Source organism: Gallinula chloropus, assembly GCF_964237585.1.
Source record: "Gallinula chloropus genome assembly, chromosome: 8".
Taxonomy (NCBI): Eukaryota; Metazoa; Chordata; class Aves; order Gruiformes; family Rallidae; genus Gallinula; species Gallinula chloropus.
In genome coordinates, this window is record NC_140093.1 from 22,650,287 (window position 1) to 22,674,710 (window position 24,424).

A 24,424-nucleotide genomic window follows, 5' to 3' on the forward strand; every position below is an offset into this window, starting at 1 on the left:
ATTACATACTTAAAATTTTGATTTAGGCTTGAAATAATTCCTAAAGAATAAAGCTGTGATCATAGCCTGACATTAATTAAGAGCCCGTACTATTTAATTATCTGATTCCAATAGCTCTAGAACATTAAAGAGGAATATTGGTCTCTGTTACATGAAACATACAAACAGGCTCTGCCAAAGGCATTCACCAGAACACGAAAGGCTTAACACACCACTGTCAATAAGACCGATACGAGCATAAAAGGGAAAGGAAGCAGCTCCACTGGTGAGGAGCGTATCCCTAGTTGCTCCTTCCTTGGAAATCAAGTAGCCTACAAGCAGGAGTCCAGGAGCAGCAGCTGTCACCATTGGTCACAAACCAAATGATACAAAGTAAAGAAAGCAAACCCATCAAGTAATCATACAAAAGAAAACCAGAACCAATTTATACAATATATACACTACACACACCCAACAAGAGAACTGCCAGAGCTGTCCAAGGTCTCTGTCTCTCAGATGTGCCATCTCCAGGAATGGTTACTTAGGCAAATTTATATGCTGTGAATTAGCTGAGGACAAAATTACTGTTTTCAGAGATCTCAACTGCAGAGAAGTTTCTTCCCATCTGCTTGAAAAGTTTCAAAAATCAAAGGGGGATAAGACACACTTTAAATGCTGCTGCATAATAAGAAAAACAAACCCCCCAAACCAAACCACAAACCACTTGTTACTTTTACAACATTCTAGAAGCAGAGGCCTTTTCATCCAGATTAGCCCAAAGGGTGAAGACAAGAGAATCAAACCACCCCATAAAATGCTACCCTGGCTCCAGACAGGTTCTTGACCTTTAAAAGAAACAACAAAACCCCTGAGCAACAAAAAAATTAATAAATCACTCTCGACAAAGTAAAACCACTTTTAATTAAATTCCTACGTAAAACAACATTTCTATGCAAAACAACTGTTTAGTCAAAAAGTAAATATACACATTGAATTCTCTTTCAAATGTCAACAAGAATTGAGAGCTACCAGTGTTCCTTGGAGAACAAGCAGTAGTTAAAGTCCGTCTTGCTGATGTTCAGAAACAGTATGTTACATCTTTTAACCAGCAGGTCCCTATTGCACATGACAAATCTGCTCTCCATTTAAGCACCTAACAGCCTGGTACCTCACTAAATAAATTAAAACAAATCCAGTTTCTTCAGCAACCATCTTCAACATATAAATCTTGGTAAAACAACATTACTGCAAGCTTTTAATAAATACAGAAAGGAAAGATTAATGACTTCTCACCGGCGCTTTATGGGAGAATCTGTTCCCGTAAACACCTGCTTTTCCAAACATTCAGGGTTTTTGGTCTGTATGCTCTAAAAATCACAATGTGTAGAATATTTAATGAAAATTTTCCATAGGTAAGTCAGTATATTTGCATGGCACAACTAATCTGAGATGTGATTTCAATGTAAGGCTGTAAGGAGCTTCTTGGCTGAAGCTGAAATAAATGGGCCTCTTAAGGCATTGAAAGCAAAGTCCCAGAGGCCAAATGGGAGACCATTGCCAAGGAGGGATTCTCAGACCTGCTTGGCTTGGAATTGGCCTAACTTTCCTCTTACTGAAGGGCTTCTTTCCTGTGTTGTGGCAGAGGAACAAAGTTGTGCAACCCTGAACATCTGGATGCTGCATCATTTTCAAAGGTCTCTGCCTCCCACCTTGCAAACACCTACTCTTCTTTTGGCAGCAGTATCAGACATTAAGCAGCTCCCTGTAGTACAGTGATCCCGTGGATGCTATTTACAGTAGAATTAATCCGCCTGTGCCAGTAGGGCAGAGTTCATATGAAAAATATACACAATACAGTCATTTTTAGCCAGATTAGGATATATATATATATAAAAAATTACTCTTCAAGTCCCAACTTTACACAAAGAACAGTCAGAAAGTTCTGTCAGAGGTCTTCAAACCTCCTGGGCACGTTAAAGTACATTACCCTAATGTATAAAACCAAATATTTACACCTCCATAAAGTACCAAAGAAGTTTTAAAAATGCCTAGTAGCTCTCAGCGTGCAAAGTCAGCAGGAACTGATTATCCAGGATGTTCACTGATCGTAGAGACAGTCTTGGAATCAAGCATTCAGAAGCAGAGTGCAAAAGTCTGGGGAATTATTTCAGCCCATTTCCTTTCGTTGTTGTTTTCTTTCTTATTTACAAGAAGTTTCTCTTGGTCCATGCTACAGATCGCCCTTACCAACGCTTATCAGGTAACATTCAGCTTAGTGCAAATGCAAAAATCTCCTAGGATCTGTAATCCTTTCGCACCGTGTGAGCCATCCAGTTCACTTTAGTAGTCCAACTCTCCCGGAGCGCTTCATCAAACTTTTGCTTAAATTGCTTTAGTGCTTCTTCCTCACTCTTCCCTAAGGCGAGAGAGTCCTAAGGTGACAGGGAAACAAGTACTGTTAGGAATTTTTAGAATGCCATTAGGGCTGCCTCCACCTTCCAGCACAAATCATATTCTGTTTGGTTTTTTCTCGTTTGACACTTTTTCACCTCTTATTCATTAAGTAATAAATCAGTGGAATTTTCTGGGTTTGAATATAAAATTAAAGAAGAATCAAGCAAATGATTTTCAGGTCTATGCTTGTGCATGAGCCAAGATGTAAAGCACCCCAGAAATGACAAAATTTAAGATGCAGGGATGCTGAACTTCTTACAGAACAGTTGAGTGGAACAGATATCCATTGGTTTCTTTGGCCCCAGGACTGACTACAGACCTCCCTCTGTAGAGCTGAAACAGAAGCTTCGAGAACTCTGCAGAAGTCTTGAGAGAAATACAAACCCATTAAAATACATTCACCTCGCAATCAGCACTGGCACTCTGGAAAAACACAAAGCCCTGCTGAGGTGTGAATCTTACTTTACCTTGAGATACTGGATGTCCTTGACTGAGGTTAGCTCTGGAAGCCCTGCAGTTAACATCAGTGCAAAGAGGGTAATAAATAGGTTTCCGTGTTTTCGCAGAATCAAGTATGCTTCTTCACAATACTGCCGGAACCTTCACGGTCACCCCAAGGCACATGCAATGAACACAACGTGAGAACTCACACAGTGACAAACGTCTAACTATTTTCAAAAGACATGTACCAACCTAACACATGTATCATAGGAACAGGGTAACAGAAAGGACAACAGAGCTGTCTGCAGAACCTCCAACACAGTCCCACAAATACATCCCATGCCTCTCCAACAAGCCCTTACAACATCAGTACGAGAGGCCAAAAGCGTAAAAAAAAAAACCCAAATCCCAAACCACTGCTCTTCTAAAAGGGTAAAAAGTGCCAAAGGTAATGCCAGGGTCCCATCTTCCTGAGACTTTCTTAGGTGAAACACCCTTATGATCCTCTGCAGGAGACCTACAGTGGAAAAACAATAGTTCTGCAGCAGTCCCCACCAACCCAGCCTGGCACTGTAAGGTAATTCCTCCTGCAAACATGGTCAGACTGCCAGATCTGCAATGAAGACCCACCACACAGATACCTGAGGCCTTGCCCAATGTCCCCCTACATGCCACTGCTTAGTGTCTCATCTGAAAATTTCCACAGGAGACAGGAAGACCCCTTCAGATTAAGATGACAAGTTATACTTTAAGGAATAATTTATCTTCTGAGACATTTATCAAATAAAAGCGGAATCCTATGACCATTTAAAGTGCTTCATATTCCATAGCTCTTGTATTAACACAGTCATCTACAGCCTTTACCTCATGGTGTTAAAAAAGGAACTACAGATATGTTTCCTTACTCTTCAGGGGAGACAGGGGTCCCTGGCAGTTGCTCTTCATTCTTCCTAGCCATACCATTACAAAAATACACACAGCTTCTTCTATCAGAAGTAGCCACACAATTTCTCAAGTTGTACCTAAGTATTTACTATCTTGGGCAATAAATTCTTCCGGTGAAAACTGAGAGCAAAATGAGAGCAAAACACTCAGAATGTCCCTCCTGTCATCTGCTGAGAATGCCAGAGAAGGGAAACAGAAAATCCACCTCGACAGGCAGGGCCACAGAGGGCAGTTTTCCCTTGTCATCTGCTCACATGTTCCACTGTAGCTCTCTAACCCAAGATGGGACAGGACATCCAACATGCTGGGTGCACATGGCTCTATGTGCCTACCCACCTACGTAGGGCCAGGATTGATCAGCACGGTGCACGTGCAGTGATGGACAGAAGGGGCAGAAGAAAGCCTGTCCCAGTCCAGTGCTTCACCTTGCTTGAACAGCCTGTGGATCCCTCCCTAATACCCAGTGTAGGAAAAAGATGAGCCCAGAAGAATCTGCTATCTCCTGCTAGAGGAGATTAAAAAAAGAAAAACATTCTCTCTCCACTGCACAGCTGCAGCTTCTGATGTATGAAGTGATTTGTATACATACTCCAGCTCAGGCAGAGAAGCAGACAGCATCGTAAATACACAGTTCCATACAAGTACAAATAAGCAAACGAAACCTGGACAGGTTCCTGGTGTGCTGGGAGTTATCACCAGAGATCATCTCAGTTACAAGCAGAGGAGATCAAAACAATACTCACCGACCAAATTTTTCAGTGTTCCCTGTTTTTCCTTGTTGAATAACATGAATGAAATCATAGGTGAGTATGAAAGGTACCCGTTCCCTTTTAATTCCAAACTTGGACTTGAAGTTTCCAAGGATATGCCCAAAATCTATATGAAAGAGCTAAAAAAGCCAAAAAAACCAAACCATAAGTGGAAATTTATTTCTCCACTGAAACATTTAATTTTTCTAATATCCCTGCAGGATGCTGGTATCAAGAACAGTTAACTCATAATGCTACTCCCCACAGCCCACAATTGCAACTCTTTGGGAGCGTTTAGGAAGGGAAATGTGACAGCTTTCCCATTTTATAATCATTTTCCCATTCTATAATCATAGTCCCATTTTATAATCAAAGTTAAGGGTATTTCAACTTCTTCTCCTAATATATAAAAAGCTTACAACAATACTTCAGACATCTACAAAAGTCTCGCCTTTATAACCCTTGCTAGCTGTATAGGCAGAATACTTTAAATAAAATCAGACAGGTTACAGTAGAAAGTAACAAACAGGAAAATACCTTTCTAAGAGTCTACCTAGTCCTAGGTTTTGACACTTAGAGCACAGCATTGTGCTGTACTGAGTTCCATATTGATAACTCCTGCTGAGCTGGACTGCAGAGACTAATTCCAGGAACTACACTGCCCAAAACAGCAATTCATCAAGTTTAAGGATGGTCTTTTGCAAGGTAGTACAGGATTACTTTTATCCAATGAATGTGAACTATTAACAGGGCTTTTGGACCTTCTGAGAAAGCTGCACAGAACAGCCTCACTTGATACACAACTGCTTACTGACCAGGCACTGGCTGGTCCTTCTGCGAGTCCCACATTTCCTTCCTTTGGAGATCTCAATTCTCAGCAAAGACAGACATCACTTCTAACAATGTGTGGATTGAACTTTACCGAGACACTAAAGCAATTAGAATGTGCTCAGGACAATTCCTGCACAACAGAAGCACTGTAGGTTATTCTGCCTACAGAACAGGTTCTTACCTGGCCGTTTTTTCTGACCATGATATTATCGCTGTGTCTGTCACCAATGCCCAACACGTAAGTAGCTACACAGTAGCCAGCACAAGACAGAGTAAATTCTTCAATGGCTCGGTCCAAGTCATCTCTGTAATGACAAACAGTATTACTGCAGGCTGCTGGCAATTCAGGTCATGCCTTGACCTCAAAAAGGATTTTTGGCATATTTAAACCAGACACCCATTAGGATGCTGTAAGGATACAGACTTATTTGAGAGGAAATACTGGAAAAAGTAACTATGAAGAATAGGAGAAACACAACTATTACGAAATGCAATGGCATCAAGACTTAGGACCCATGTGGCTTACTTGGGTTTGCTTGTTTTGCCAAATCTAGCATAACTTACTCTACAACATGCAGTCAAAATGCTGCAAATGCCAGAATCTCATCTGGATTATTGCTTGAATTCCAGAGGCATCATGAATGCGAGTCAGAATCTGACATACTAGAAAAATAAGCAGTAACAAACCTGCCAGAAGAGCCACACATTATCCACTACTGAAATAGAAACATACAGGAATTTTGTAGCTTACACTAAAAACAAGAAAATAACTGTAGAAATTACCCTAAATTGTATTCCTTCAGCCAGTTCAAGAGAGCATCTTTGTTGAAGGCAGCAGCAGCAGCAACATTGCTACTATTTAACTGAATGTCAGCAATGGTTTCTGAACTAGAAACAGCCTCAATAAGGCCAGAATGATCTCCAGTTGCTAAACAGCCATATGGCAATATCCTGGAAAAAAACACAGACTGGTGTTAAAGCCAAAAGAAAAGAAAGCTGCTTCAGTGGATCAGTATCTTGTGGCTGGATACTGATGCTAACTTGAGCATTATCTCAAAGGTTAACCTACAGATATTGCTTCCAAGATAAAATACCAGCAATACATTTAAAACATTCACTTTTGCTCTTACATACATGTATGTAAAAGACCCTATAAACCCTCCCTTAACTTTCCCCTTTTACTAGAGAACACATTTACTTGTAATTTTATAGGAGAAACCATAGAGGGAGCCCTCTGTTTTCATGTGTTAATTTACTGACTAAACAGACAGTAAGTTACACTCATGGGCATTCTAGACTAAATTATTTGTGTACATAGAAAAGACTGTTTTATCCTTTTTCCCCATTCTTCCTATTTCAACTTAAAATGCTAAAAATCCTTTTATATATAAACATAAAATAATATTTTCCAACTCATACTAATTTTAAGCCTGGATACCTGATGAAAACCAGGAATCCATCTTTTATCTCCCCAATGAGTAAGACTGTTCCTGTGCATTTGTATACGATGCCCAGGACAAATACCTGTAACGATTATAATGGCATTAAAATATGAAGATGAAGATACGAATGAAGGAGAGATGTGTCTCAACAGGTACGTGCGTTTGTCCACGTTTCCTCGCTCCTGATGCTTATAATGCCCAATGGAATCGCAACGTAGACGTTTGCTCGCTGTACGCGGCGCAAACGGAAAGCAAACTCTCTGCAGGCACAGACGGCATCACTGATCGAGACGTCACGCTCGTGTCAGCCATCTCAGAATGTTATCTTAATTCTGGCCCTGGATCCCTGTGTTAAAGAATGGATGCCCATGCACATCTAACTACACAAGCTATAGGCTAGCATGCACTGCAGGGTGTATTAAAATGTGTGTGTGTGTACATATATACACACATGTATAAAAAACCCCTAACCTGTTAGTGGAGTTGTCATTGGTATTTATAAATAAAAGAGATCCTGATTTTAATTGCTGCAAAGCAGAACCATGTCTTAACTGACACATCCCATTATCCTAAGCAGTAGAATAAAAATCAATAAAATTCCAAAGAAATTAATTGGAAATTCCTGGCATAACAGCTATTAGGTAACTGAACAGTATTTCTACCTCAGTGATAACACAGAACTGAGACAGTGCAAGTACTAATAACTACAGTTGGGAATTCTTCTCTACCAGCAACAGCTGAAACATGGGCTTCAACGGGGTATTTAGAGAACATCCAAGTTCAAAACAAAAAACACCCCAAAAAAAGAAGTGCAGATGTGGATCCTTCTTCCCGTTTCTATTCTACTTCCCAATTAAAGCCCCAACTGTCAGGCCCAGAGGGTTCTCACAATGAACAGAAGGTATCCGTAACTACCCAACACCAGCATTCATGTCACAAGGAAGCACTGCCCATCCTTATCACGACAGGACAAATGGAAGCCAAATATTGCCAGGTTAAAGTGCACGCTGGCCTTTTTCCATGGCATTTCAACCCACCCTACTTGCAGCTTAACCGGGCACATGTCCAACAACTTCCCCTTCAAAAGCAAGCAATGATGAAAGCCTTCAGCCCCTTGAGGGCTGTGTGCTTACAACTGGAGGAAAAAACATCCTTGTCAGAGAGACAGTTTGACAGGAGTCAAGTTAGGGACAAATCCTCTGGGCCTTTTCCATCTCATCCGGGTCTTTCTGACTTCAACATCTGCTTGCAGGATATGCTCCCTGCTTTTTAGTGCCAGCAAAGACCACGGACAGATCAATACAGTAGTCTTGGACAGGACAGAAAATTGTCTTTTTCACTCCATCTAATTCTGTTCTTTATTGCAAAAGTTTAATCCTCCAAAGCATCTTTCCAAGTACAATGCCAAATTCCAGTGATTTATCAACATATTCTCTAGTTTCAAGTCCAATGGCTTAAAAATAATGACATTCTTTCGACTTGTTACCAATACATTTCTGAGTATATTTGTGAACTCTGATTTCATTCATACACAGCTGCTTAACATCAGACTTCACACACATGAAGGGAGGTGAAAATAAAGATTCTTTTTAAATAAGTCGTAAAATGAAAAAGTAGTTTGGAGAACTCCATCTGTCTGAAAAGTAACTAAGTACTAAATACTTCTATGACAATTTACTACAGCAAAGGTAGATCACTGAGATCAATTTCCTCAAACTTCACATTTTCTGTTGTGCTCTGACTTTACTGATTTCTCCTTTACCACAATTTCCATACTGTAATACTGGTAAAGCAGTAGAAATACTTTTTGATGCAAGGACTACTCTTCTGAGAGGTGCAACACTGCAAACCCCACAGCATGTTTGGGAATACATGTAATGTTGTAATATTTAAACACTCTTTGCAGAAATAAGAGGAAGTCATCTATGAGTAATGCCCATACAACGTGACTTCAGATGTAGAATATTTTTACAGCAAAATAACTCGTATAGTTGTAACTTGTCAGGGGGGTTGAACCTCTAAAAGTCTCATTTTGTTACTCCACAGATGCAACCTCAACATAAACATCATTCAACTGAGTAAGTTTGTTCCCTAATTGCTCCAACTTAGAACACAATAAACAACAAGAGATAAACCACAGCTAGAACTGAGGAAGTTTTGCTGCACACACTTACTGATCTCGGAGGCTAAATATTTCCTGCTCATTTTTCAGGTAACAATTAGTCTTAGAAATTAATAGATCGGGGGGGGGTAAAGTATGGGGATTAAAGAATACGTTTTGGGGGTTTTCTAATTTCTCTCTGGTATTTGACTGACAGATGTCTAATGTTAGCTGACTCTGAGGCAACCTTCTTTAAATGGCAGAGCAGCATCCATCTGGGGCAATGGTCTTTGCTGTCTCATGGCTGGGGCTGTACTGAGAAGCAGATGCGATTTACATCTGAGTTTTTATTCAGTTGTGTGCTCCAAAGTCCATCCAGGGACAGCCCAGGATGAAGGGCATATTGGAGCACCCTGTCCTGTCCTCATGTGTACTCATACTTCCTTCTGGATACCAGCCCTGCTCTCTCATTCAGGCATTTGGTCAGAACGCACCCGCGGGAGCCTCGGCCACAGAAGCAGTGTCAGATGAGCCAGCTCACCCACGGGGCAAATTAGCCAACAGTTAAAAACAAACACAACTTTCTCCTCCTTCAGCTTGGGAGCTCTCAAAAGCTATAGATATATATTTGGTGTTCCATCTCAAGAGGTAAGAATTCCCACTGGGAATATCGTGCTCACTTCAGACACAGACTGGACTAAGATTTCATTCTAAATTACTACTAAATAACTGAGTGCAGATTGCAGCCCAATTACAAGGACACCGATCTATCCCAAACTCCTTGACGACAGCACGCTGGTTGCCTTCTGATCCATGGTTCAGAGGAGCTGTACGATTTGCTTGTGGCAAGATGCTATTGACTGGAAGAGAGACGTAAACAGCAAGTGCTTCTGCTCTTACACTGGTGAAGCCAGTGAGAAGCACTGCTTTTACCTGAACAGAGTTATCAGACCTTCTGTAGTGGAAAAAGCTGAAAGGCACAAAATCCATTACGCATCCACAAAAGGAAATGGGGAAGCAACAGCTTCAGGGAAACTAAAATGATACAGGCAAGAGGAAGAGACTCCCCTCGTTAGCACTGACATAGGGAGTTGTGTTTCTCATGAAAGCAGAACTCTCTCTCAGGAAAGCAGACACTACTTTTTTCACCTCACACCGTGCATCTTACCCTAGCAGAAAGAAAGAAGCTAACAATTCCCAATGCGTCAACGAGGAAACACAAGTCATTACCACTGCTTTTAATTCATAGATGTTGGAGTTGTCTCTTCTTGAGAGGCATGTAGACTGCGAGGACAGAGATCACAGTGTCTCACCCTCTTAGCTGCATTCTCATGCTCCAGGCATTTGGAGTGCTGTTTTGTCCAATTCTGCTTCTAATTAAGACTATTTCAGAGCCTTCCCTTAGCAACCTCTGGGTTAATCTCTCTTTGATAGACACCAAATTACAACCCTGCCTCAATCCCAGGATTTTTAATAACAACTATGAGGGGATGAATGGAAGGAAGATGCTCCCAATTAAGTAAATAAATGGAAGGGGCCAATTATAGAACTTCAGTTCTCACTAGGAACTTCCCCTTTCTGCTTTTTTTTTTTCCTTCTGAGAGTTTTAAGAAAATTCTTGGACACCAGAGCCACTTTCTGGTTTTCCTTTGTTGAGTTTACAAAAAAAAAAAAAAAAAAAAAAAAAAGCCTTAGTCAGGAAAAGCATATTTGATGACTCCTGATCACTATTCCTGTTTGCTAGGCATGGTGTGTGGCCCAGGCTGGAACCACAAACTAAGCTTCTGGAAAGGCAGGAACCAAAGAATGCCTCGTCTGGGATTCCACAGCTGCCCACAGTTGTCCTTGCCCCTAAATGCTGGATCATTCTACTCACCATCTATTTATAATGACATAAATTATCTAAAGTTTCCTCAAATCAGTGTTCAACTTAACACACACTCAGTGACCTCACTGAAACGTACACTTCCAGAAACAATTTATTATTCACATTCTTACCTTATCTCACACTTCACTCAAAGGAATCTTCCCATAAGTAGCATAAGCAACAAGTTTGTAATTTTACTTATCTGTGTGCTGATGCTACGTGCCTTCTGAAGATCACAGCAGTATGCCTGAACCACACAAAATCTGAGATTTGCTCAAAGAACCTAGATGAAGTATATTTCACGTGATGTTCAAATAGGTGCTTCTGGCCTTAGAAACAACACTTGAAAACTACAAACAAAGGGTTAAAGCTCTTTTGCAGACATACAAAATTGAATTTATGGCCTCTGAATGGTTTCTAACAGTGTGGACCACCTAGGGAATGAACTGCAAAGAGAAGACATCTAGTGAGTTACAGGAACTGCTTTTTATAGCCTGTTCACCCTGGCTACGACTATGAACCCTTTAGGCATCCATACAGATGCCTGGAAAATGAGAAGTGGAAAAAGGTATTTTAAAAACCAGGAAAGCTGGACTACTAAAGGTGGACTCTCCATCCCAATGAGCTTGCCCTGAGGAGATCCTTACCGGAGATCCAGACCAGCTTCTTTCCAAAGTATGTCCATCAAACGCAGAATCTGGAGTGTCAACATGTCCTGTCGGAGATCTGTAACAGAAGGGTGAATCTGCTATTTCAGTCTCAGAGTGCTGCAGACAAACTTTCTAATGTCTATAACGTCTTCAGAAAAAAATTACCTAAAACTCATCAACCCTAAAGCTTACAGTGGGATTAACTGATTAAGCTGATGGATGATGTCTGTACTTTGAAGCCCAGTCAGAAGATGCTTCATTTGCTTACCAGTGTCAGAGTAAACCACATTCACAGTATGGCAATACAGAGCAAGACAAGAGCAAGTGTGGGAATGAGGAAGGGAAAGAAGAAATCGAAAATCTGTAGCACTGCTTACCATCACCATTTTTAAAGATAATCCCTACAAGATCTCCTCCAAACATTTTATTGTTGTATACAATCCAGAGAGGCTTCATTTTAGAATCCATATATCTACACTTCTCAACACTAGAAGAAAATACAACAAAAGTTTTAGTCAAGCAAGAAATTCAACTGAAAAGGCCTAAATGTTGCCCAAACCACAATGAAGCATGTAGACTTCCAGCATGGAAGTACTTCAAAATATCTCTGCCTCCTTCTGCTATGAGACATGCGTGCTTACCAAGTTACATACACAACGGTTATAGACGGAATGTACTAGATACCCTGACTGGCATACACAGATCTAATGATTTAATTAAGCACCAGTGTTTTCAGAGACAATAGCTGCCTTGATATTCTTTCCCCAATTTAAAGGCTCAGTATTTAAGTGCTGTTAAAAGTGTTAATGGCTTTTGTGCTTACTTTTGTAATCAGAATCCAGGAACCTGGTCTCATTCACTCTGAAGCTTATATTTAAATATATTTAGCTATGGTAATACATTGGCTAACAGAATATTAAGTTTCATGGTGATCACAAAAAGTTTGTAACTTAACTGATATCTTAACCTCAGGAAGATTCCCAACAGAGCTTGTCTCAGGATGGAACAAGTTCCCTATGGCAGCTTATCTGCTGAACAATACAGCCAAAGGAAGCTGAAGCACACCAGTGCTTCTGCTTTACTGTTTCCGTGCCAATGCTACAGCGAAATTTTACTCACTAATTCTTAACTTACTGTAGTTCTGAAAGTATAACAGAAGGGTTCAGAGGAGACTGGAGGTGAGAAAGTGCTTCTCTGTAAGCATTTTGCTTCAAACACGTATGCATTGCATCTTTTCCTTTTGCTTTGCTTTGCTTCATGGCATTCAGCTTAATGAGACTATTTAAAGTCTTCATTTTATTAAGGGCTTCCACCTGAAAGAGATATTTTACCTTTAAAAGTTATTGCTCTGGTTTTACACATAATGCAACGCATAATCTCATTTCAAAACAGTTAATGAAAGTATCAAATAATTCTACCACTTTTTAAAACATGGAAGCAACAGGTGGCAATTAAGATGACATTCCTGAAAACACCCGAGAACAGCCTTTTCCAAGTCACTCACATCCCAGAAATCCCACTTTCTTAAGTAATAAGGACACTGATGGGATGAAGCTTTCCAAGCCGCCAGACACGCTAAAGCAGGACTTGACATTCCTCAGAAAATGAACGAGGCATTTGTATGTGTGACATATTTACACCAATTCCTCCTTCAGTACAGGCACCTCTATCCATACCCAAGTCAACGGAAATGCTGAGTGCTTTACACCTCTAGATGAGATGAGCTATGGATGTCAACACTTCATTGTACCATTCAGTTAGATGCATACAATAGAGTATGGCCATACAACTACTTGCAGACAATTTCCACGTACGTAACTACATGTCACATCCACAGTGCAAAGCCTTCAAAAGTTTATTAAAACTGTGCTGAAGTTAGGCATAAGGTAAATGCTCCAAATTGTAATCTTATCTAAGCAATACTGTTACTTTAAAAACACACCCAAAGGCAAAGCAATTATTTGCAATCAATACAGTTTTGGAAAGTCTTTTACAGGTACATGATCTCTAAGAGAACAAGTAACCCAGTGATGTAAATGTACCTAACACTAACAGAGCAAAGCCCTTTGTAACAAGCTGAGAGAACACAAGCAGCAAATGTATTTTCTACATTGCATCCACACCCAAGTGACTCGACAGCTGAACATGAAATAGGTTATGACAATCAGAAAATAATTTTTTTTGTACAAATACAATATTTGTAACGACAATGGTGCAAATACAGCACTAGCCTCAGCTAACATGCTCAGTAAAACATGTTCTCTACCAAACCACATCCATTTAATAATTACAAAAGTCTGTTTCTATACAAGGAAGCTTCAGTCCAACTTACAAGGTGCTGAGTCAAAACTTAGCACTTCTACAGACAGACAGAACCCTGTCAGGCAGGATGCTGTGGAAGTTGTATGCAGCCTGATTATAAAACTGAGGCGATGGAGACCTGCCAGGTCAGCCATCTGTCAAAACCAAACATGCTCTGCTCTTCCACTATTCTAGGAGCTGTACAAACATCAGTGACAAGGGAACAAAATGGAACCTGTGTTGTACAAACAGGAACTTTTTGAAGTATTTCTACTTTGAATTTCTTCCGTGTTTGCACAGTTGGGAATTTTTTTGCCCCTTCTTTGATTGTACTGACATTTGTTTCCTGTGAAGTGCACAAAAACTTCACTGACCTTAGGTCTATCACTTAAAGCATTTCATCACCTAATCTTTTTATGATTTTGACAATACTAACAAGCACACATGTGTAAGAGATGCTCTATTACATGTCCTGAGAACTGCAGTAATAAAGAGCACAATGGTACATTCCTGGTCCGTTCGCCTCTCAAAGCACAACTTCCATGCAGAGCGGCTCAAAGCTGTTTAGAAATAACACACATCAGACAAGCAGCTACTGAGCTAATTTTTGTGGCCTGAAACAACAAATACATTAATTCCAGGGAGAGATGACTTTTCAAAGATTTGTATGGTCACTATCGAAATTAACTTGTTAAAACTGCATTAGAGCCTTCAACCATGGTTTGTGTCTCTATTAATGACCTGTTGCTACACCTACAAGGTTAGTAGGGTATTTTTTCTCTCCCCCCCCTTTTTTTTTTTGTAAACAGCACATCTATATTAACACTGAAATGAGTATTTGGTTTACTTCAACATCTTGATTTCCAGGGAGTATTGTGTTATACTGCAACTCCAGGGGTTTTTACATCAACTTTTAACAAAAGCCAAAGGTGGAGTCAGCTAGATAAAGTTTAGATGGAAATGTAGTTTCTATTGAACAAGCTGCTCTTACTGGGGGGGGAAAGATCACAAGACTCAAGTGCAATGAAACCCTTCTTCAGCTAAAAATCCAGACAGGCCGCTGCTCTATCCAGAGCACATGCACAGTGCTGAACACACCTCATGGATTTTGGAACATTGTAAAACCAGCCCCCAACATCTGAGCCAGCACTAGCTGCTTTCTGTGCCAGAGAGGGCTGCTCCATCATACATCTACCTACCTAGCCTGTTTCTTTCTGACTCACCGATGCCTCCTTCTCTCCCTGTTCCCAGCAGATGGACTTTGTCACAGTAATCAATGTACCTCACAGGAGCAACGGAGTAAATACTGGAGTTACAAGCTGGGATAAGTCCAGACCAAAAAGAGAAGGGAAGTCTGTACCTGTTTAGCAAGCACCTTCATGTGAGCAACACTTCCTCGGCAGTAGGCTTCAAGTATCAAACCAAACTGGACTGAGACAGCAGGTATGTGAATCTCTGACCTATAGAGAAAAGCTTCTCTTCAGACCACAGCGTTTACAGATTAGCATTCTTCAAGCCATTCAAATGAATAAAAACCAAAACAACCCACCCCAACATATCTCCCCCCAACCAACAACAACAAAAACAAACCCCCAAAAGCTTCATGGTTATGTAGATAACACGAAAAGCAGATTTCTTAAGAAATAACAAAACTCGTCTGTGCCAAACCCTGTAAGGCCTGGCTGGTGTCACTGCATGCCACTTGTTCCACAGCCTAGGACTGCTGGAGGCAGTCACGTTACAAGTAGCAATTAGATACTTGTTTTCAGGAACCCCTTTTATTCAAGGAAGTAGTCACTGGTAAGTCATAGAAGATGATATCAAGTGTGAGGGCTGGTGTTAAACCATGTGTTCTCAAAAAGAGAAAAGTCAAAATTTGCCTGAGGGTGAAGACTCTGAAACAAACCACTAACCTAATACCAGAGCCCATTCTCATCCAAAACATTTTTATGTAGCACCATGAAATACTAACATCAGTTAATAATCCAGGGGTGGGTTGTACTTTCAAGACAGAATCAACCAATAGTCCACTCTGCAAGGTGTCTGCCATTCACGGAACTGGTCATCAAGAGTATAATGACACATACAACTGCTTTTATTTGCTGATAAGACTCTCAAAAATAACATAGATTTTTCCCAACTGTGCAGTATAAATATTGTACTTCTACTGCACGCAGATCCAAAACAAACACTAAGGTTACACACAAACCTAACTTACCCCACAGAGCTGAACACAGTTTGGAATGCTTTCATCAAAGAGTAGATTACAAACTACTGCAGTGTATTTTTAATTATAGGCTTGCTCTGATCTATAAATGCTGAGAGGACTTGTAGGGGAAAGAGATAATGGCTCACTGAGAAAAATCCTCAAGAAATTATATTTGAAAGTCCAATCAGGCTCAACAGTTTCAGAAAGACATTAAGGGGAAGAACTCCTACCTTAGATGCCAAAACAACATCTGTCCTATTCTCCTATTAGCGAGTGCTCTCTCCAAGAGAAACCTGGAGAGCGCGCAATCAAGAAAAGGTTCATATTTCAGGACTTGCACAAGTTGAAGAAGGTACTGAGAGAGCTCTTCGTCACTAGAATGGGCACATAAAAAGCAGTTAGAAAGAGTAACCTTATGAGTGATATTCCAAAAATTCAAATGCACAGTACAAATCCAACCATTACAGATTTGTTTCAACAGAAAGAATGTCACCCAATTTTTCAGTCACACAGAGAAGGACAGTAATACACAACTCAGTGCAATTACTAGACTGGTCAATTCATCAATAAGTTACACCTCTAACAGAATCTTAGGGCCCTCAAACCTGTAAGAGAGTGATAAAGCCCTAGTATTCTGTTGTGGGCTTTTAAAGAGCTCAAGATCCCAGCCTGAGTGCTAGGTTAAGTGTCCTGGAGGTGAATTATTTCCAATTATTTCAGACTGGACATTGGCTCTTTTTGACCACTCAACCTCTGTCTGAGGAGCTTGAACCACATAAGGGACCACTTAACCAAGCAGTTGGCTGCAGCAACCATGGACTAGAACTGACAATGGGGCACTCTGCTTACAAAGAAGGGGAAGAACATTGCTTCAACTTAAAGCAATTCGATTAAACTGTCTGAAAAAGTCACTACCAGTCAGTGAATAGGTGGTCATTTATTAAGGTACAGCTACAAAGTGATGGGGTTTTGGTGGGTTTTTAGTTTGTGTGTTGTTTGGGGTTTTTAATTGTATCAACAGCACAAAGGTTTTTAGAGGATAAAAGTACATCACCTTTGAGAAACCAGTGTCAAAATTACTCCTAATTTAGAAAAGCAAATGTAAGTATTTACCTTGAAGGTATGTTCATAAACATGCATTAAACATACAAGTGTCTATGCTAATTACTTCATGTAATATTATTACATAATAATATCTATAATTTTTTATTAAATCCTGTATATATCCCCCCTTCCCCTGCAAAAAAAGCAGTCTCACATTTGACAATTATGTTGCTCTACAAATGTGAATGTTCCTTCATTTTGTATGTTTGAGTGCATTTTCTTTTATAAAAGGCTGTCAGAATCCAAACTCTCTGCCTAAGATGGAAGAGTAAAGAACAAATTCTTCTGTCTACTACTTGAAGTCTTCAGAGATGCAAATACTGAATTCTTTCATTTTCTCCATCTCTACCCTGTAAAACTTCAGTAACTTGGTAAAAACTTCCAATTATGCTGTGTTGCATGGTCATCTTTTTTAAATTTCATCTAATAGGATTGCCTTTAGGTTACAGTTTTAAGGGTTTTTTTTAGCTGCCTCCATCAGACTTTTTAAAGAAGTTGAGAATTTATTTCTGACACCCGGCAGAACAGCATTTTGCTTCAGAGCCAGAACTAAGAATTCTGGAAATAATTCCAGATGTAACCATTCAGTATTGTTAGGACAACCCAGCAGCTAAATTGCTTGTTTGCATTTGAAAGAAGTCAAAATATTTATTTTTTTTTATCCCAAAAGTCTAGCCTTGACCATTAAAAATATTTCATCATTAAACCAGTCACTAGAGAATTTAGAATTCAAGGACAGGAAATATGTGGTAATGGTGCAAACGATAACGTTACACAAATCCTGGCCTAGGTTACAGTGAAGAGCAAGACTACACACGATAAAGGAAGAACTACAGATAGCAAAGGCTACTGTGAAGAGCAAACAAACCAGGAATTCTCTGGGGTTTATTATATGCTACAGCTTACTTTTCTATTAAATGATACAGCCCATACCTGACACACAGTGTGCAGTGGATGGATGGCAGTTGTCCTAGTTTAGTGTTTTGTCCCTTTGTTACCAGAAAGTTCTCACACTGCCTTGCTCTGCCTTTGTCCGAGAAAGGGGTGAGCACACAACCCTCTCCAGGACAGAGCTACACTGGTGCTCTCTCAGCAGCATGGAAAACAATCACTGCTGAGTCCAAGATGTCCGAGTAAGAAGGTTGTATTTGGTGGCCAACATGCTTATTTACAGACCAGGCTGCTCTACCTGACCTGTTCCTGGCAGGTGGTGTGTTTAACCCCTGCTCTGTGGAGCCTTCTCTTCCTACAAACAGAACACACTTTCTCACCCCAGGAACCCTCGCACGCTGAGGAAATACAACATACTCACCTCATCTGCTTTAAACATCCCACTGCATATTCTCTCACATACTGGTCTGGATAATTGAAGTCCAATAGTTCTAATGCTTCTCTAGGCAGCAGCTTGGGCCATATCTGAAGGAGAGCCTGAAGCTGGTTTAAAAAGATGACTATTAGGTTATGGGTAAAGTAAGTATTTAAGACGAGCTGGGTGTAACAGCCCATAAAATGGTTCATTCACTAGCAGGAGAGAATTTTTTTTTGCACCAGATCTCATTTACACAAGTTGAAAAGTCTGTTTCTTAACACAGAGACAGGACACAGTAAACAAAAATTAGGCAACCCTAGGTGTGAATGTCTTAGAAACAGAGTTTCAATAAAATTTAGATGTTTCACAAATGCTGTCATAAACATATACAGGCTTTTGTAATGGTAAAAGTTTCCCATTACAAAAGTAGTTTGAAGTCGGTTTTTATTGAGAGAAATCTCTGCCAAAAATATTTATCCACCTCAACTGAGGGAGCCTTTTCCCACATGCACTGTAAACAGCGGTGGCTTCAACTGCAGAAAGGATGATCCAGGTTAGATACTGAATATAAAGATAAAAATTCCAATACTGAAGACAATGATGTGCTTGAAAAAACGTACAGGAAACACTTGTGTATTATTTCGGACTACTAAGAAGAAAAACATCTAGAGGCCCCCCAAAATAAACGGGGGTTATTGTATTTTAATGAAGCTACCTGCTGAGGGTGTGTTTTTAATAACATGCTTTTAATACAACATTCAGTTGCATCACTAAACCAGTCTGCACTCAAGATGTATGCTGTGTTATCAACAGCACAAAATTTATTCTCTCTGTAGGAACAAGTCATAACTCATGATAAAAATATGGTATTTCATATTTAAATAGGAACTTCTGAATGATTAGGAACATCTTATTTTCCTCCTGATTTAATAATCCTTTTACACCAACAGTGAAAATCCCTATTTTCGACTATGTGTGACAGTTGGACTAATGCTTCCAGTTCAAGTGTGACAAGCACATGTGAGTTCACAGTCGCAACCTGCATCGACAACAGCATTTTCATAATACTACTTGAACTCCCTGGGGGCTGGATTTTGTGACATTCAAAAGGCAAGAACGGGGCACTAATCAATCACAGGCCAAAGCCCGGGTCCACACCACAATTCCAGAAGCAGAGGAAAGAATCAATCGAACTGTTTTCATGGGCAAATGCTGATCTCAACAAATGCAAGATTCAAAATTACATAAAGTAAAACTAAAGAAGTTTTTAAATATAGAGGTCATATCCCCACAGAAACACACATGCAAAATGCATGCAATCCACAGCCCAGTAAGGGCCAACACCACCATCAACTGACATATGAGTATTTGTTCTGAAAATCTGAAGTTAATACTAACCCCATAAATCATATGCTGCAAATGCAAGCAGCAGCTAGGCTTTTCAGTAAGAAACTTCAAAACAAATGCATCAACACTTCTAGATGACCTACGTCAAATCAGGTGCAGAACCACAATACAGAAACATTTTGTTAATGATGAACGATCCAAGTGGCTGGAAAACCTGAAATACAGGCTGAAAAGATGAATCACAGTGGCATTACATGCCTCATGTACCAGGCAATGAATTTTGAAAGTCATGGTCTACAGCACGTACGTGAACTGTGAAGTGTATCTGAAGACACAGGTACTCTCCTTTTCACTGATGAAATTATTTCAAAGGTTATTTCAATGAGAAAATGTAAAATGATATGAGTTCAGAGGAAGCAACATCAAAATGATCTATGAAACAGCCAAGAAAATGCTCCAAATACCTACTGCTCTGTTTGCACTCTGCCTTGGAACTTTTATGGGCAAGCACGGTCCAACCTCCCAGGCGCGTTGCACACTTCCCACAAGCGCAGGGGGAAGGGTGTCAGAAATACTTGTTGCATTTGGAGAAAAGCAGCTTGCACCATGAAATGACCTCATCTGCTTTGGCAACAGAGAGGCAACTCTGAAGCACTTCCAAGTACATCTCATTTGTAAAGAAATTGTACATTTCAAATTATGTGTTTCAAGTTCTTAAATTTGTATTTTTTTCACTATCAGCATATTAAAATGCTGCCAACATGAAATAGTGCATACTTCTCCTCTCAGACGGCTTGCAACTCCTGACAAGCTGTGAGAAACGAGGATCCTCAGGCCTTGGTAACAGCCAAAAGCTGTGCAGAAAGCTCAAGTCCAACTGGCCTTGCTAGGTTGTTTTTTTTTTTTATAAGGAAAAAATAACCATGGTTTCTTTCCTAACAAGACAGGTTTACCATACAAGACAATAAAATTAAGGACAGTATTTTTATTTCACTTATTTCAAGTATTTCAAAAATTAACTCTCTAATCAGCTGTCCTTCCTCTAGTTCTCATGAATGTTGGTGTCACTTCACTGAAAGTGGGTGGATTTTTTTGTTAATAATTACTGAGTCCTGTGTTTTGAGAATAAATGCTGCCTGTGAATTATGCTAGTAAGTTCTGACACTGTACTGCTACTCTGCTGAGATAGGAGGTTCTGGCAACAGTAAAGGCAAACACCTTTAGAATTCCTTTTGCAACCAGTCCGCTTTAATACTGCAATGCAACGAGAGCTTGGATGGAATCCCTATGGTAAATAATACATGAAATCTGCTTGGATCTTTCCATAAACGTGGTCTACCATCACATATGATGCTCTGTTCCTTAGTACTTTTGATCTGCACTACTAGAAGCAGGTATATATTTATATAATTCGCTTTTCTTATAAACAGCTGGTGTTGGGTTGGTGTTTGGAGGTTGTAGGTTGGGGGGGGTTGTGTTTGGTTGGGTTTTGATTCCTTAAAAAAAATACATTTTGCCTTAGTGTCAGACTTTCACTGAAACCCTGCTAACAGCAGGCATTAAAGAAACCTTCTGGCACCTCAGCCTGCATGTTGTTGTAGTAGCACAAATATTACAACACACAGACAGTGCTCTACATGTTTCTTTTCTTTTAATAAGAGGTAAATTACGAGGCCTGCTTATGTTGGAATCTGTAAGATTCGTGAGGCTGTCTTGCCTCACCTGAAAAGATAAGCCATTGGGAATACTTCCATGTCTACATATTACAGAAAAAATTGGCGTATTTTAAGGATAAGGTCTCATTTTTTAGATAGATAAATATGACATTCCTGCCAGAAAGTACAGAGTAACAAGCAAGATCACTACGTACTTCCACCCATCTCTAAGTAAAAAGCTGTATATGTATTAGCAACGTTACCAAGTTTAAAGGACTTGGAGCTGTCAGCTGATATCCACAGTCCAAACAACTTCTCAAAACTCTGCTACCAAAGGCCGTATTTGGAAGCCCCTAGCAAGCAACTGGAATGCCTTTTCCTTCACATATTTTAATGTGTGAACAAAAACCTACTTCTATTTTTACCACCTGTACTTCCGGATAACTTTTAATAATGGACAATGAATTCAGAAGAACATAATGGAATTACTAAGAAGCGACGGATTCCTGCATGTGAAAGAACACAAGTGTGCAAGGAATGTGGGGGTGCTACACTTTGTTAGTGTTCACCACACAGACAATGAGCTAGGGTGACATTCCATTTATTTTGATAAGTTCCTAGCTGGTAGGAAGGATGTAATAGAAAATAAACTCCATGCTGGAGGCACACTTCAATTCTGAGTGACTGGATAATCACAAAAATCACACGATGAATAGATGGAAGTTGCGTTTTCATGGAGTGATTTCCTTTTCTTCCAAGAACACCTGGCTTGTAACAGGCAGAGGTCAGAATCCTAAGCTAGACTAATAATTGTTCACAGCAAATGCTTTTTACCTCAGAGTTTTTTAAAAATTGTAATAATGAATAGTTTAAAATTTAAAATACAAGACTCATGGAAAGCACACCAGCTGAAGAAGCTGAGCATCATTTAAATGTGCAATTCCATCATGATAAGCAGATGAACAGAGCAGCATTTGGGTTCACCCCTTAAAGCGAGCACAGCACTTGCTGACACTGGCCACACCTCAGTGGTTTTGCCCACCCTGCTCTGCACACTGACTAGAAAGCGGGTCAGTTGTTTCATTACTTGTCAGTCAGTCTATCAAGCAGGAATGGTCTCACTACAGACTCGTGTATTTTTCCCTCTATCAAGGTTCCACCTATTCCCAAAAAGCATCACAAGAGTTGGATTCTACTTGAGTGAACACAGAAAAAGGCAGCTCCACACACTTCTTCACAGCACAGTGAAACAACCTTCCACATCCATACTCAGTTTTACTGAAAATGTCATCTTGTATCACAGCACCAGCACTGATAGTTACAGAGACCCTACTGGGTCAGTCAACATGATGAGAATGAAGAATTTTGTACCAGTACTGGGTGTCATGTTTCTGAAAAGTCATCTGCCTGCCTCAATGAGGTTTAATTACCTTGAGATGTAGATTTTTATATCTTTGAGCAGTTTCACTACTTTATAGGAAGTGTTATTTTGGATCTTGATTTACAAGCTTAATACTTTCCTTTTCAAAAAACAAACAAACAAACAAAAAACCAAAACAAAACTAAAAAAGAACCCCCACCATAGAAAGGAAGTTCTTGCTGTAAGGGTGGTAAACGTTGCCTAGACGGATTTTGGAGTCTCACAACTCAGCTGGACATGGTCCTGCTCTAACTGACCATGCACGGGGTTGGACTAGATGATGTCAATAGGTCCCATCCAACGTAAATAACTCTCTGAAAGTCCTTACATTTAAGATCAAAGTTGAGCACAAGATTTTAAAATTAGCCTGCATATATAATTGCTGCACTTCTCTCATCATTCAGAGAACCTCTGAAATGCATTTTGCTTTTGGGTTTTTTTCCCAAGATAATAAGGTTTTCTTACGTGTCCAGGCCACAGGAGGCATCACAAACAACTTTGGCTTATACAACAGTACTGTTACAGAACGCCTACACTTGGGAAAGAAGCCCTGTTTTTACTCATGGTTTAAGCCCAGCATTTTTCCCCACAATCACTGTCTGTTCCCTTACCTGAGCAACATCTTCAAGTTTGTTCCATTTTAAGGAGAGCAGCAGCTTTGGCAGTGATTGTGGAAAATTTTCACGACAATCATATCGTAAAGTCCAAATAAGATCCATTTCATTTTCACAGAGTTGAGATAAAGGATCTCTCTCCATTATTTCTTTTAGCACAATGTAAAACTTCTTACCACCTCGACCCTAGAAAGTGCAAAACACATCATGTTTTGGTATATTCTGTAAGATTCTTATATTTTAGCTCAAATACTAGAAATTCTACACCAGAAAGACAATCAGATAAACCTCACGAAACACGGGGGAATGACTGCAACAACCCTCTCTTCCAGATTTCTTAAGCTCTAAGAACTGTAACTCATACATTCAAAATTCAGTGTACAGAAGTTTCTGAAAAAGTAACTGAACTGTGGAGTTAATGACACTAGATGGCAATATTTCTGTTCTCCAGCTCTACCACAGGAGAACTTTTCCTTTGGATGCACATCCTTTCTCCTTTTGTTTTTCAAGTGAGGAAAATTAATTATATATACATAGGTTTGGGTTTTTGAACTAGAAGCCAAAGACCAGTCTTCAACAATAACCAAAGGCAATCACATTTGCTGCTTATACAAACAGATTTTTGTCTTCTATCTAATCCAGACTTGTCTTTTCCAGACACCTTGCTCAATGTTATGTCTCTGAAGCTTTAACATTAGTTCTTATTCTGTAATCAGCTTGCATGGACTGGCTTAATGGCTCTGTTAATACTTTCTGCTGTCCCCAGTCTGGTCTCTGTGCAAACTGCCAGGGCAGAAACTAAAGCAATGATATCAGCAACAGCAGCATTCCATAGATTAATGGGAGACAAAAGAAACTGCTGCTTCTGGGCAAGGAGGTGGTAGGTAGCTGAAGAGAATAAATAAGTTTCAATACATATTTTGAAAAACAATATGGCAAGTGTTAAATACCAAAGTCAACTTTATCTTCACAAAGCTGAAGAAGTTTCTGTATAATTTGAAGAAGT

General features: G+C 39.8%; 1 protein-coding gene across 1 annotated transcript in view; it reads right to left on the reverse strand.

Moving 5' to 3' along the window:
• Positions 1-879: 879 nt before the first annotated feature.
• Positions 880-24,424, reverse strand: part of PIK3CB (phosphatidylinositol-4,5-bisphosphate 3-kinase catalytic subunit beta) — a 76,430-nt gene continuing 52,885 nt past the window's right edge. The window contains exons 12-23 of the mRNA XM_084267616.1: positions 23,416-23,604; positions 18,386-18,507; positions 16,200-16,343; positions 15,121-15,220; positions 12,594-12,772; positions 11,837-11,946; positions 11,457-11,535; positions 6,183-6,350; positions 5,581-5,704; positions 4,563-4,708; positions 2,901-3,033; positions 880-2,411 (exon numbers count right to left, since the gene is read on the reverse strand). Coding sequence (XP_084123742.1) covers positions 2,274-2,411; positions 2,901-3,033; positions 4,563-4,708; positions 5,581-5,704; positions 6,183-6,350; positions 11,457-11,535; positions 11,837-11,946; positions 12,594-12,772; positions 15,121-15,220; positions 16,200-16,343; positions 18,386-18,507; positions 23,416-23,604 — 1,632 coding nt within the window. The 3' untranslated portion in view covers positions 880-2,273. The remainder of the gene's footprint in view (positions 2,412-2,900; positions 3,034-4,562; positions 4,709-5,580; positions 5,705-6,182; positions 6,351-11,456; positions 11,536-11,836; positions 11,947-12,593; positions 12,773-15,120; positions 15,221-16,199; positions 16,344-18,385; positions 18,508-23,415; positions 23,605-24,424) is intronic.